This window comes from Falco cherrug, chromosome 10 (assembly GCF_023634085.1).
Source record: "Falco cherrug isolate bFalChe1 chromosome 10, bFalChe1.pri, whole genome shotgun sequence".
NCBI classification, from domain to species: Eukaryota; Metazoa; Chordata; class Aves; order Falconiformes; family Falconidae; genus Falco; species Falco cherrug.
Window position 1 is genome coordinate 27,551,822 of NC_073706.1, and position 15,738 is coordinate 27,567,559.

A 15,738-nucleotide genomic window follows, 5' to 3' on the forward strand; every position below is an offset into this window, starting at 1 on the left:
ACTTACAGTCTCCTGAGCTAAGCCTCTTTCCTAAAGAAGTTAATTGCCAGGTAAGAGACATCTGGGCTGTGCGTTTCTTAGTTTCCAACAAACAACTAATTTTCAGTCATTCTCCTCTAAAGAAAAAGAGGTGAAAGAACAGAAGCATCAGAAAATCTGCTATAATAATGTTACAGTCTGAGTACATAAGAGTAATCGCATGCCGCTTCTTCAGAACACTGAATATTGCTTTTCTAGTAAGCTTACTAGTGCACATAGTTCAAAATATTAGTGCAGTGAAATCCAAGCAGAGCTTACCAATTAATATCACATCTATTCAAGCTACTTTAGCTCCAAAACATCCCAGACAGTGGCCAGGAGTCTGTTGTTCAAAACCTGCAATAAAATCAATGTTTCAGTTTCATCCTTTGTACCTTTCATCCTTCTTCAGATACTTCATTTTGGCAGAAAAGAAGTCAATAGCTTGAGAGACATTGTCCTACAGAAGTTTTACCAGTAAGCTATAACCAGTCCCTGCTGGAGCAAAAATCAGTGTCTGCAATAACTTAACGAGTGTTTACTTTCAAAACACAATCTCTAAGGCAGTTATACTTTCCACTCAAGAACAGGACAACTGCAGAAATATTTTATGAGCAGTGACCCATCACCCACCTTTCCTTTTAACTCTCATTTTCACCTTCTCTTTCAGACAGGTACAAATATTACCAGAAGCCATGCAAGTTTTATTTAATCCAGTTGTATGAAATTTGACACTTCTTTACCACTTTCCCGTTTCTTTTATGCACATGTACTTCTGGCTTTCAAAAGGCAGCAGGACAGCCTTTAGACAAGTCTCAAGAATTTCTGCAGTAAGGATGAAACATTTCTTCCCGTCTTCCACATCTATGTCAAGACACTGGTGACAACCCATGCTCCCCTGCTCCCGTTCTGGTGCCCCGTGATAAATCATAAGCTTGTCAGATCTATTAACATTTTAGCATCTATCATGGGTGTACTTCAATAGACTCTTTTAGCAGCTCACCAATGGCCACAAGCCTGTAAGTATTTAATTCTACAGCATAGCATCCGTCAACAGCCCCAAAGAACTTCAAATAATGCTGTATCCAGACTAGCTTCATGTCTTCTCCTCAGACCAAAGAGTGTTCTTTCACACAGCCAACACGAAGACCACAATACCAACGCAGCAAAAGGACTTCAGAAGCTACTGGTCTAGCACAGTTTTGATGCAAGCCAAGCACCCAACAGATAGGACAAGTTAGCACAGGCATTCTATATTTAGCCTTCTTGTAAAGCAGTTACGTTTTTAAAATAGCAATGGTTAAGTGTCTCCTCCCTCAGTTCCAAAAGGAGCCACAGACAGAACAGTAAATCAGAAGTCACAAACAAAGACCAAAGAGGAAAGACTAGCAACATATATTGTTCTTTATACATATGTACATGCTTATGGGGATTATGAGACATGTACACATAAAACACTGGAAAGTTTTCAAGTAATTATACAATGCTTGTGAATGATTATGTATGTTCATAACGTCATTAACTCAACTAAGTAATACTTTAAAAAAACATGAGGACGCAATTTTGCTGTGAAAGTACCTGTTCTAAATAGGATTCTGTCAAAAAAAGACTATTTCCAAGGAACTACAATAAACCAGGAGGCTGGACAACAGAAGCCATGTGCACTATATATATAGTTTGAGAAGTCCTATAAAATGCAACAATTAATAGACAGCATAGTATTACAGATAGCTGGAAGGGGGGAAAAAGTATAAACAACAGTAGTTTTTAACTCCACACATTTTACATTTAAAAAAAGAATCACTTTTTTTACCTTACAAGTTGGAGCGCTGCCTATGTGCGCATCACATCAATGTTTTCCTGGTGCGCTATGTCTAGGAATTTGCCCTAGCCTCCCAAGCTACCCAGGCTAAGGATACTGAAGTACTGAGAAGACAAAGTGTTACACAACAGAAGCTATTCGCTGTGTATATAGCAAGACATTCAAGAAGTTCTACAAAATCCAGAAGCTGTGAAGCATATTTGAACATCTGTTAACACACTATATACGCTCCAATAGAAAAAAAGAAAAATTGCTGCCTGCAATCAAAAGAACTACAGCTGCAAGAGCCCCGCAGCTGAGTACAATTGCTTTAATTAAATGCAGTGAAGCAGAGGAAGCAAGCAGCCCCTCTGGAAGCAAGTGTTTACAAGTCAGCACGCAGGGGCACATGGATGATGCAAAAGAGATGAACAAGTAGAGCAGCAAGTTCACTGTGGGTCAGTTCAAACAAGCCGCTATTCAGAGGAACCTCTGAGCCCTTTCTGTTCTCTCCTTATGGAAACTGCTCATTTGTGCCTTCTTTTACCTGAAGTCTGTACCCACCTCAATCTGCGACAGCTTCCTAAGGAAATCTATGAAACTGCTGCTGGAGAATAAACAAAAGCTTCTAAAATGTGATCAAGAAGATGCAGCAGCAATCAAGCCCAAAAATCCCATGAAAGGAACTGCAGAAAAATTGAGTAGGAAGATTAACAGCAGGTGCTCTCATTTTAAAGTGGTGGCAGCCCATTCTTTCAGCATCACCTGATGCCCAAGTGAGCTTGTTCTCCCGACTCCAAAGCCCCAAGCAGTTAATGTGCAACACCTGTATCCTCTTGCAGCGCCACATGCTAATAGCTACCTGTTCTAAACCGTCCCATTTGGATTTCTAAGCAGGTGATCTTAAAATAAGAGCTACCTAATGTTTCACAAGTGGGAAGAGGAATTAAGACAAAGATGACCTGTAAGCAGATTCCATGCTTTAAAGTTTATAATCATTCATCAAGACACAAGTCATCATCTTCACTTGACATGTTTTAATAGCTTTCTAACAGAAAATGAAAAAAAAACCATTCTGATGTGGTGACGCCACCACCTCAGGATTTAGAAATGGTATTACTTTTAAGTATGCAGGTGACATTGGCTTTGCATTTAGCATTTAGGTTTTTCTGATGGGGTGGGTGTGTGCTCATAGCAGTGCCTGAAGAGATGGCCCTTTCAGGCAAGCTATCTTACCATGCTACTACAAATCCACCTTACCCTAAAAGATGCCTGACTTTGGTTAATTACTAAACCTACATGACAAACACCTGTAAAGCTACCATCAGCAAAGGGAGCATCTGTTTCCAGATTCCTCATTCAGCTTCTATGCCAGCTACACTGATCACTGCTGGCACCCAGGGTAGCAACTCCTGACACTTCAACAGAAGACAAACAAGCGCAAACCCCAAGAGTTTCCAACAGAATGACTGAAGTGACAAGAATGCATTTAATTCTAAAACAAAGAAGTGCCAAGAAGAGGCCAAGAACTGGCTGATTTTTTGATGATTTTTTTTTTTGCACTTGCATTCCAGTCTTAGCATTTTTTTGTTTACAAAAGTTCAGTAAAATTCTGATTAGAAACAAGGTTATTTGATAGGTATTAGCATAACCTTTAGAGAAAAACAGTAACTGCTTCTGAGTTTTCCTAGTACCTTTCTTTCTATCAAGTCCGATTAAAAATATTTTAGTTCATTAATTCATACGTAACTAGTGTCCCCTACCAGTGGTTTAACTCATCAGTACTTTCCTCTTTCTCTACAGTAACAGTGGAGACTGATGCAACAGTGTAATCATTTGATGTTTTAAAAAAATTGCACTGTTCCCTGTCTCTAGTCAGAGGACTGCTACAAGGAAAGCCTTCACTGAATACTACTGGAGTGTTAAGTCCCTAAAATATCTTCAGCCACCTAATGTTCTGTAGAACTTCAAGTTGCATTTTATGCTCTTTGAACTCAAATATAGGTGCTAAGCACCTATTGGCTCTGAAATGCAGAAACCAGCACAGCAGCAGCTAATTCATCCAGAAGGTGACTTACTAGGCTGAGTGTAGCACATTCCTATTAAAAATGGATAACTTGGTTTTAAATTAGTCACAAAGAATGGAAGTTACCTTGCATGTTTTTCTTTCCAAATCAAATATTTAAGAGGAAAACCACAGGTGTCATTGACAAGGAAAGATTAGTTGTGGCTTAAAGCCACACACATAGATTGAAAAGTCTTGAGACATGCTCTGCTCGCTAAGTAACCTTGTAAGAGCACACTTTAGACTGATACCTGTTGTCACTGGAGAATTAGAAGCCTTTCATTTGTTTGCAAGAATCGTAATTTAATATTTTAATATTCTTAAAAAACCTAAAGTGGTAATTTCCGTGATATCTACCGTGCCTAGCATTAATAAAGTATTTACGGCCGAAAGCATAGCATATTTTTGTCTCAAGAGGCCTCGCACTACAACTCGAGCCAGCTGAGCGGGTGGCAAGAGCACGGGAACCAGTGGTTAGCACCTGGGTGGGGGAAGAAAACCAAGCCAACGGTTCTCAAGAGTTTGTTTGCTCAGTGCAAACTAACCCGCCATAAAAAACTCCCAACATACCAGATCTTACCAAAGCACAGTTAAATCCAGAGCTCTGGTCTTTCATTTTTTTTTTCTTAAAAAACCCCAAAACATAAAAAACAAACCGAAACAAAAAAACCACCACCTTCAGCAAGGGGTGATTCAATTTAAGACCCAAACACGGAAGCAGCCTACTGGACTGTTGCGCTTGCAGCACAATAGAGAGGAAAAAGGTGATTATTACGAGTCCCACATTAGGTCATGTTAAGTAGGTGGTTATAGACAAGAGCTCTGCAAGCAAACAGAATGCTGGAGGGAAAACAGTTTATGGGTCCTCTACTGTTATATTTGGAAGAGAGCTCCTCCACTCGCAGGCTTGGAGAAGGTTGCATGAACAGTCAGAACAGCACACGTTGTTAACTCAGTTACTCAGTGAAAGCTCAACAGCTGCAGGAGGATTGCGCTGCTCTGGCCTGAAGCAGACTTGAATCCTTACCCTAGATACTAGGCACAAGATTTTGAAAGTACACGTTGTGTGCTTTATGCAATGAATAGCAGGTCTCTGATCCAGCCTGGGAGAGCCTTTATGAAACAGGAAAGGTAAGATGGATTTGAAAGATATAGGCAAACAAAACACAACTAGTCCCTCCCCTAAGTAAAAGCAGCTTCACAGAACTGGAGAATTATACTCAACTATTGACTTAATTGCAACTTAAAAAATAAGCATATCAAAAAGTCCTTGAAAGAACATGAAGCAAGAAGTTGTGCAGCACAGCAAGTGGGATCAGGAAATCTCCATTCTTCCTGCTAAGGACTTAAGAGTAACTGTCAAGTCCTCTTGTTCTAGCTTATGCAATTTATTCGAAGTTGATTACCTCTTCAAAGTACAAGAATTTTTTAAAGCCTATTTGAACAGATTAGGTGTCTGTTCATGGGAGCAATTAAAGTGTATTTGTGGGACACACTGATTTAAATTAACTTGCGACGAGATTTCTATCCTATAAACTGTAAAGAAAATTCTCATCTTCCACACACTCCACAAATTTTCATACACTGTCAGCAATATTCGAAACATCTCTTTAGCTGCTGTCCCTCTCCAAACTGAATCGGAATCTTTTAAGTTCAATTAGCACTGTCCTAGGAAAGTACATTAAGTAAGAAGTGCCGGATGACAGGTTTGCTCATTTAGAATCCGAGTTAACTTCTCACCTGATTTATCTGTTTGGACCACAAGCTTTACACACAATGCAGATCATGAGCCACGTGACACAATACAGTGTCAGTATAGCCTCAATGCCACATTTGTTCTTATGTTAGTATGCACATTCATATTCAGCCCACTCCCATAATTTAGCCATTTCCTTTCATTTCCATAGGTCTCTCTCCCCACCACACAATGCAACTGCTATTAAGAAGTCCCTGCTTATTTTAAACACCTGCCTTGTGATTCTGAATCATACAGCAAAAACTGTGTAAGAGAGGAAATCAAGCCTCCTAACTTTAGATTCTTGAATTCCATCCAAGTTAAGTGCCTAAAACAGTACGTGCAACTACTTGCATCCCTAGACATCTAGTTCTAGGATAATTTCATCAGGAATGAAGGAAAGGATAAAAAACTATATGATGCTGTCTTGAATCTGGATTGAGGCTGACATGATGCATAGAAGTTAAAAGTGGCTAAGTACTGAATCATTTTCACTTAAGTGGTAAATCAGATGTTTGTTGATTAAAACAGGAATACCACAACTACCTTCTGAGACTCCTGGAGGTAGACTAAACTGCTGCTTCTACAGCAGAGATAGGGCATACATGGAGGACGTAGTGGAAACTCCTACCATGCAATGCAAGGGCAATTTAAGAATGAATGTTCATTCTACATCCTAGAAAATTTCAATCAAGCAGTGGTTTTAATTTTTTCATTTCAAAAAATCTTACGGTAAATTCTTCATATGCTCGTAAAAAGCAAAAGAGGCCTTACTTCTACATATCAGGATATTAATGTTCCAGAAGTGACAGTGGCTACAGAATTACCATCCTGAAAGGTGTAACAATTCAATTAGAATGAAATTAAAGGCTTCTGGTAATAATCACCACACTTGCAGCTAATGGATATAGCTGAATCAAGAATAAAAGTGTCCCATTCACCCTACCTAGAGCTGATGGCTCTAAGCATTCCAGTTTCATTCACCGCAAATTGATGTGCTGGAACTTCTGCTTTCACCAATTAGTCACAGTTCCTCCTGCTTCTCATAGTAAGAATAAAAGCTGCTCAAAGCTGTCATTGTTCCATATTCCAGAAAAGACAGTTGCGTAATTACTAATTATCTATCAATGAGTCATATTTGTTGCAGAGCAGGGAAAGCCAAAGCGAATGTCAACTCCGCGCTGAAGAAAAGTACAAAGATAACATTAGGGAGGAAAGCATTTATAAATATCTTGAAATTGGAAGCAGGGTTAAATTTAGTTCAAGATGGTAGAGAAGCAGCTCACAGTTTGGTTAATCAACCTTTAACTTGCAGTCATCTGCAGACAGAAAGGAGGACAGTTGTCTGAGGCAGCTCTGAAGAATACTCTAGAAGAGAGCAAGAAAACAGAATTTAAAGTGGTGAGACCTGTCAGCCTTCGCTTCTAAATTTCTGATGGTACAGCACATTAAATACACAAGCACATAACTCATATCAGCTCCACGGGAACTATTTTAGAGTTTTAGATTTACTCAAACACACAGTGAATGTCACCAGGCTGGACAAAATAAGTTGCACATACTTCAGCACAAAAAAAATGACAAACAGCAAGAATACACTTTAAAGCAATTCACTTACTTACATTTCTCCAAAACAACCACTTTGGTAACTTTTCTTCATTTGTTTAAAGTCTGCTCAGCAGATTGTGAAATATGTAACATGATGAAAATTTATACTTCCCAGCTCTGCACAGGGTTACTTCTCAGATCCAGATTACCTCTATAAACCTGTTCCTTGTTTTTGAACAACGTACGATGTAATACTGTACTATGAAGAAAGGGCAAGATGTTTAACAGCACAAGACACAGAAGGGATAACATCTTAAAACTTTTTTTTGTTCCTTGCTCCCAATTTTTAATCAACTAAAGAGACCAACAAAACCCATCTATATTTGGTAGTTTAAGTCTTAAAGTCAAGGAAAGCTTTAAAACTGGTAGACCCCTAAACCACAGCTTACAGCTCATGCATGATCTCTAGAAGTGTGCTCTTAATAAAAAGGACAAATTCATGAAATCTGAGGATTCCAAGAAATTAAGGTTAAAAAACAAAATAACAAGCCATTTTTGTGACGCACTAACTTAATGCTACCATATCAATCCTCCCCACAAAATGTAGATGCTACCAATAGCTACAGTTGCTTGCAATTCCTTAAAATGTTAATCCAAAATCTACTGCAAAACCACATGAAAAAGCACCCATCTATTTAAGTAAATTTGAAACAAATGCTACAAATAAACAGGCAAGGAGAAAACTAGCTGACATACAAGAAAGTCACCATGACCAAGCACACCTCATCATGTGTTTTGATATCACCCCATGAAGGTATAGAGTTTTGGGAGTTTTGTTTGTTGTTTTGGGGGGGGTTGATTCTGAAAGTTTTTGTTTTGCTTTTTAAAATGCAGTATTAGTCATAAACTTGATTTTCAAAGTTTCTCACAGAGGAAAGAGCATGTTCACGTATACCAAGATGACATTTGCACTATCCAGTTATTTTCCAGAAATTAACACTAATAACATGCAAAAATACAACAAACACTGTAACACCACTTTCAAGGGATCTGTTTATTTTTGGTTTACAAACAAAGGCACCCAATATTTCTGTTTATGTCTTATAAAAGCTCACAGATTCAGCATTTGTTTCCAAACACCTGTTCCTACAGCAGAGAAAAACATTACAGAAAAATGTAATTTTTTTTCCTGGTCCCAAATTTAAATACCAGTAGCTGTTAAGTGATCATGTTGTTTCAGACTGCTCTTCTTCCTATATAATTAACTGGAATACGTCCTGTAACTTGCTAGTCAGTACAGTCAGTCTAGCTTACTGTATCAAAACACATTTCCGCCGTATTTCTGATTGACATCTGTTACGTTCACACACTGGTATGAAGAACTGCAAAGAGAACAGGGTTTTGATATGGAAAAAAACCCCAGCAGTTTCACATAGAATTTCACAGACTGACAAAACTAATGTAATAAATGTGACACTGAATCTATTGTCAGTTAAATAGAATGACCGATGCATTTGTGTAAGATACCAATAGTGCACAGAAACACAGTCTCCAAAGAGGGAAAAAAATTTGGTTTCTAAATTGGCAAATGTTTAAAGAGTAGAGGTTGTATATCCTTTTGTTCAAAGTAATTCTTTTCTTCATTATTTATTCAAAAGAATGTATTTCTAAGCAGTGGTTTGGACCAGAAATCATCAGTTAATTGGCTTCATAGCTCTCAGTATTAACAAATCAACATTAGAAGTATCATGTGTATAGTTATAAAAACCGAAATTCATAAGTGAATTCCTTCACAGAATCATTTTCAGAATATGACGTATCTGTCTTTTGCAAACTTCAGCCACATGCCAACATGGGACAAGGGGTGTCATTAGATAGTAGGCACCTCTGGAAAAAAAATCTACAATGCAGGAATGCTTAAGCATACTTTCAGGTCTAGTAAGATACTTGGGGAGGCAACTAGAAGTGTAATACACCTAATGTACTTAGTTTAAGTGTAACATCTTCAACCACAGAAGCCATAATTTATTTTCAGCCACAGTCAGAGGTCTCTCACACAAGGTGTGGTCCTAGACCATTTAGGCTTTTCATCACTAGCTTTATATATACACAAGTAATTTTAAAAAGGAATTACAGCTTAACTACTTACTACAGAATATTTAGCTTCGACAAGGAAGCCAGTATCTTTTCAAGATGAGATATACACCTGTGTGAAAGGTGTTCTCTTTAAAGAAAGTGTTTTCACAAGAATAGCAAAATAAGTTCTTTACATACTTAATTCAAATCAGACAAAAAACTACCAAGGGCAAGTATAATCTATCTCTTATGTAATTAAGTAATTATTTGCCTTTCCAAGCAGATTCAAGAACATATTCATCAGTATAAGCTGATTTTAATAAACAAACACTGGGCAAGGGTGGTGGTCAGTGCATCAATTAAAGGAACATTAAGGTGTTCTCAGAATTCTGTGCAACCAAAATTTAAAGGGATCTTCATGTACAGCCTTAAACAAGGATTCAATCTCTTCTTACAACCTGCTATTGTTACAGATGTTTTCCCTAGTGAAAAAAATTAACATGCATGAAACCCACATTATTTCAAGTTTAAACCTAGCAATTTCACAAGAGTTAAAAGATAGGTGGAAGAATTGTTAACATACTTTCATGTCATACTTTCATGTTGACGCATTTGCTCTGCTTGCCCCATAAAATGAGAGGTTTTACTGGGGTAGGGATGAGAAAGTGTGCTTACGCATTGGTGTTGTTCATGCATCAAAATTCATAGCTCAGATTTTAAAAAAATAATTCATGAAGTATTTGCTAACATTGCTTAGAATTTTAAAACAGGTGTATCTCTTAATGAAAGCCTATAGTTTGTCCAGCTATCACCAGTAATAGAAACAGCAACTAAGCATCATAAATTCCTTTCAAATACAATTACTTTTTGAAGTCAGAAGTGTAACAAGCAAGTGCTGGCTCTGTGTTCCCAATAAAAATCATTTTAAAAAAAAAAAAAAACAGTCAATGACTTTATTTTTGCCCCCCTCAGGGTTACATTTCCTTTTATCTACCCAATGATAGGATCAACTCAACTTTCAGAGAAGCGGACTGTTCATGCTGACAAACACAAGTCGAATGCAGCCAGTTTTGAGCACGCAACTGAATCATTAAATGCATTCTGAAGACCAGATCAGACAAAAGGCTTTTCAGTAATTAAGGAAGGTTGAAAGATTAGGTTTTGGGCTTTCTTCTGTTGTTTTTTCTTTTTTTTTTTTTAAAAAGCAAAGTAGGCACCACTGTTGCATCTCTACCTTGAGAATAAGGGAAGAAGTGGCAAAAACTAAAGGCCAATTACAAAAGCCCCTAAACTTTTTTTTTCAGGATATCCACCATCATTTATACACTTTTGCAACTTGCAAAACCCTTTACGATTTAGAATTTTAAATAAATAGGTCTACAGCAACTAGCAACTACTAAGTCAGTATTTATCTCGCTCAATGTGAAGTAAAACTTAAAAAAAAAAAAAAATTCATGTTAAGGCAGATTTCAATCAAACACGTTCCAAATTGCACAGTTATGTTGGTCAGTGGTCTAAAAGGTTTTCCCCAGGTCAAAGAATTAAAGTTATTTAAATGCCTGTCTAATGCCAATTCAACCTGGCACTTGACCATTTTATTTTCTCTGTTTCCAGGAAGATGCACAACTAGCATTACATATACCATACTGTATATTTTGCACTCAAATTTAAGATGAAATTATGCTTTTACAAAATGTGAGATGACTACATGTTACAGGCTTTGTGCAGTTAGACCACCATGTGCATAGATGTCCTAATGCTAAATTCTCTTCTTCAGTATCTCATAGTACTGGAGGCTCTGAAGTAGGAGAGGAACTTGTAACACAGACTAACCACAAAGTACCAGATATTTCTTGCCATTTGTGATCTTGCAATAAAGATACGCCAAATCAGGATCACAAGAACTGTATTGAAGCCATAGCGTATATTCCTCAACCTAAGGGAAAACAAAAGAAATCATTAAAAGTCAAGGTACCAAGACTACCGGAAAAAAACCACTAAAAACTAACTTCTAATGTAGAATTTATCTATCCATCTCAAGATACATTATGAATGCCATTAAGTCAATGACAGACGTCAGCTGATAAGTGAAGGGCCAGACAGAGAAGGCTTTTCCATAGTTCATTGCTGAAAAGTGGAACACATGAAAACTAAGACACAGTCAGCCCTGTAGCTAACCACATGTAATTCTGCTTTATAGCTGCTTGATAAAAACCTCTTAAAGGTCATAGACATGGTAACTTACCTATGGAGGGCTGCCATCCACCCCAAAACCAAGGAAATATTTAACAGTATCAACTCCCCTCCACCCGTCCACATATTTAAAACTTCACGTATGTGTAGAAGGAATGCCAACTGATGCTGACAAAACAAAAAAATCATAGGATTTTCCAGCCACAGTGCCCAGAGTCTTCACTGCAATTTTAAACTCCTTCCTTCTCAGGGAACTATATTTAAAGATTAGGAGAAACTAAGTATCCTTTCAGGGCAACCATGACTTCTAGCAATCCTCTCACATGTAAAGACGGAAGCATCAAGACAAAAAGCAACCAGAATTTGCTCAGATTTCTCAGACACGGAGCAATCTCTTTGGTTCAGTAGAGAATGAAAATTTGTATTTCAAAGGCAGCTCTTTTTACGGAAATACTCACTGCCCTCATCTTTTTTTACAAGGCTGAGTGTTACTATAGCTAGACCTTCCTCTACATACCTTATTTGTAGAAAAAAATAGTATAAACTTCTCCATTACATAACGTAAAGCCCACATCTCAATATGCAGAAATTACACTCAGTAGCTCCCTAGAGAAGCCAGGTCCCCTACACTGCCAAATCTGGTTAATATTGAAGCAGCGGAGTTAAGAGCTAGATGGTAACAGAAGAGACCAACTTCATGCCTCAAAATAAATACATGTTAGAATCTAAACCTGTTGCAAAACAATCTACTTAGAAAACAAGAACTGCGGTCAACCTGATGCTGTTCCAGTACAAGGTTATTTCTCATGTTATTTTTTGTACAATCTTTTGTACAAAGAATAACAACTGTATAACTCCTATGCATTTTTTAACAGCATCTAAATTTAAAAAAAAAAAAACCACAGAAGGGAACACCTCTTCAGCTATTCCCACCATAATCACAGATTATCATCTTTCAAAAGTATATTTGACATTGTAACACATCACACCAATTTACTCTACAACTGCAAATCCTTGTCTTTAGACAAATAACACAAGTAGTGAACTACACAATTTTTCTTTGTGTTATCAGGATAGCAGAGGTGAAGTCGTATTGCAGAACAAAATTAATCACTTCTCCTTCACTTTAAAGTAAAAAAGTCTACAACCAGCTTTATGAATCAGCCAATAACAAAACAAGGGCAACTGTGCCAGTAAAATTCTGGACAGTAAAGTGCATTCAAATTGGAGGAGTTAAGCCACAGAAAAAAGGGGTCACATTAGAGCACCAACATCAAAGTTTCCTGTTCTGAAGTGGGGAGTCCATGCCTGTTTACTTGCCTGGTTCAAAAGATCATATTCCCAGAAGAAACAACTATTGTTCTACTAAAATTCCTTAACCAAACAAGCCATTCTGACCTTTGTGTTACTGTGTACCTTTTTACCCTCCAAAAGATACCTGGGTAGAAAAAAAAAAAATTAGAAACCTGGACTACTGCATACACTAGTGATCTGAGCTACAACCATAATCCCAACCTAATACTGTAACTATTAATACTGAGAGCAACAAATAAAAGATGACAGATGTCATCTGACTTCTTTAGAAAACGCTTCAGACCACTGGACTGGAACTGAACAATGGCACAGGACCTAAACAGGTACTATAAAACACAATTAAGTCATAATATGGATAAGCAAAATTTGACAAGGGCAGGAGAACACAGAAAATTTAAACAGAGGAAAACAAAAACTTATGCTTACTTATTCAAGTGTTTCCTAGCTGCAGGGAGGCCAGACATTTCTTCATTCAGCACATATTTCTTTGTTCCCATGCAGTAATTTTCCATGTACTCAGCCCAATGTAGTTGTCGAACATCAAAATTAAAGGTCTGCATAAAATAAAAGCTTTCACTGTTAGTCATCTAAAAATTCACCTGCTATATGCAGTAATTTAAAGGAAAAAAAAAATGCCTTTACACCAGATAATTCAAATGTCTTCTATGCAAAAAAGTTTCCTTGTCCTTAAATGTAAGAATGATCTAGATTTAGATTCCTTTTCTGACTCAACCAGCAGATTCTTATAGTATCTCTTCCAAATTTCAACTATTTCATGCCTTACTTTTGCTCCTCAGCAGTTATATTCTTCCCTCACTTCCAAGTGCACTGCTTTCCCACTTTGTCTGTCTGTAAGGATCTCCATTCTAGCAATGACTGGGTTTTATATTATGTTGTTTCCTTTTAAGCAATAAAACAATTCCAATGTGTTATAGAATAAACAATACTCTGTGCCAAGTTCACTGTTCAATAAATGCAGATTTTTTAGCTGTGCTTATAGTTGCACCAATATATTTTAGGAACAACCATGTGAGTATCTTCCTCAGGAGAGGAAGTTACTACAGTAAATTTACAACTCAAGGTTTTCACTGATGTATAGATTTCCTCACCTCAAGATTCTACAATAACAGCCCATTTAAGTCCCAATGAATACCAAGATTTTCCTAGGTTTTTAACTTTGCCAATTTTGTTTCAGGTAATAGAATAAGCAGGACCATTAAGGAACGAGAGACAAGTACACAGTTTCGCGCAGTGAAACCGTATTCAGCTTTAAAAGTTGTTACACATACAGTGAATTCCCAAGTCCATGCTTCCAAATAAGCTGCTTAACCGCATAGCCGGTGTGTTATATGGTGAAAAATAAACCTATTAAAGCCATTACGGTTATGAAGACAATCCCTCAGAACAAGCCTCTGTAATTTAGCATTGTTTGTAAGTTAAAGGTCAGTGTGTAGTTCCAGTTGTGATATAAAATACATACACAATTAACAGCCTTCCAGTACTGGCAAGTTATCAGAATCTCTCAATTATTTTCTGTAATATATCATCATAGCAAGAATGTAAAAAGTAAAGACAGTAAAGTTTCAACCATAATTTCAACTATTTCTTTATTGCTGTATGTACACCTTATTGGAAATCCAGCTACTTGAAAATCCTAACAGCCCAAAGCTCTGGAGTTACTTTGGTTTTGTTTTTTAAAACTTTTCCTGAATTCAGGTTGCTGGGGCGGGGGGGGAAGGGGGAAAGAGTGGAAATCTTCTCCACACAAGAATCACCGAAAGCTATTCTATTTCCTACTTCTAGAAAGTTTATTTAGAAGTTGGGCGCCTTTTCTTATTTACAGAACTAGATTCTGCAAAACGCTTGAATAGGAAAGACACTTTAAAGATCAGAAAACTGTTTCAAATGCATAAGGGAATTTGAGTCTCTTAAAACTGACTAGTGATTTTTATTCTGCTAAATATTAACCAGCAAAACTATAGCAGAAACGAAGGGCGGGGGGGGAAGGCAGAGATTGACCTCTGTTGCAATACTTTAACACATATAGGTATCTTCCTGTGAGTCATCGCAGGGGTGGGGAATGACTCCGTTCCATTACAGCTTCACTACTGCACAAACACATTTTGAGTAAGTTGGAAAGAATCCAGTAAGATTTGCACCACTTTTCCCTGCGATGAGGGGCAGGGAGGTGAGAATCTGGCAGCACAGGCACCCATGCAGGAATCAGATAGTTTTGGTCAATACTAGCCACTAGGGCAAACCAGCTAGGCTCATCCAGGTTGTATTGGGTTTGAGTGGCAAGGTTGTGGTAGCAGGGGGAGCTACAGGGGTGGCTTCTGAGAAGCTACTAGAAGCTTCCCCCCATATCCAATAGAGCCAATGCCTGCCAGCTCCAAGATGGACTTGCTGCTGGCCAAAGCTGAGCCCTTCAGCAACAGTGGTGGTGTCTCTAGGATAGCGTAATTAAGAAGGGAAAAAAGAAAACTGTGGTACTGCAGCCAGAGAGGGGAATGTGAATATGTGAGAGCAACAACCCTGCAGCCCCCCCGGTCAGTGCGGAAGGAGGGGCAGGAGGGGCTCCAGGCACCGGAGCAGAGATTCCCCGGCAGCCCGTGGTGAAGCCCACGGTGAGGCAGGCTGTGCCCTCAGCCCACGCAGGTTAATGTGGGGCAGATCCCCACCTGCAGCTCATGGAGACCCCCTGCTGGAGCAGGTGGGTGCCCAAAGGAGGCTGTGACCCCGTGGGCAGCCTGTGCTGGAGCAGCTGCAGGCAGGACCTGTGGCCCCATGGGGAGAGGAGCCCAGGCTGGAGCAGGTTTGCTGGCAGGACGTGTGACCCTGCGGGGGACCCAGGCTGGGGCAGGGTGTGAAGAACTGAAGCCCGTGGGAAGGACCCATGTTGGAGAAGTTTGTGGAGAGCTGTCCTGTGGGACCCCACACTGGAGCAGGGCAGTGAGGAACCCTCCCCCTGAGGAAGAAGGAACAGCA

The 15,738-nt window shown here is 38.6% G+C and overlaps 2 protein-coding genes across 8 annotated transcripts in view; both read right to left on the reverse strand.

The window, feature by feature from the left end:
- OVCH2 (ovochymase 2) overlaps positions 1-2,881 on the reverse strand; it is a 39,970-nt gene extending 37,089 nt beyond the window's left edge. For 2 of the 5 annotated variants that reach the window (XM_055721585.1, XM_055721584.1), the window contains exons 1-2: positions 1,832-2,875; positions 298-375 (exon numbers count right to left, since the gene is read on the reverse strand). The gene's annotated coding sequence lies outside the window, so the exon portion shown is untranslated. Of the gene's footprint in view, positions 1-2; positions 251-297; positions 1,726-1,831 lie in introns of those variants that run through there. The other 3 variants (XM_055721588.1, XM_055721586.1, XM_055721587.1) reach the window with 3 other exon arrangements.
- A 5,321-nt stretch (positions 2,882-8,202) lies between these two features.
- The window catches only part of FAR1 (fatty acyl-CoA reductase 1), a 39,704-nt gene continuing 32,168 nt past the window's right edge, over positions 8,203-15,738 (reverse strand). For 2 of the 3 annotated variants that reach the window (XM_055722274.1, XM_055722275.1), the window contains exons 11-12: positions 13,177-13,304; positions 8,203-11,179 (exon numbers count right to left, since the gene is read on the reverse strand). In XM_055722274.1, the coding sequence (XP_055578249.1) occupies positions 11,017-11,179; positions 13,177-13,304 (291 nt within the window). In that variant the 3' untranslated portion in view covers positions 8,203-11,016. The remainder of the gene's footprint in view (positions 11,180-13,176; positions 13,305-15,738) is intronic. The other variant, XM_055722276.1, reaches the window with a different exon arrangement.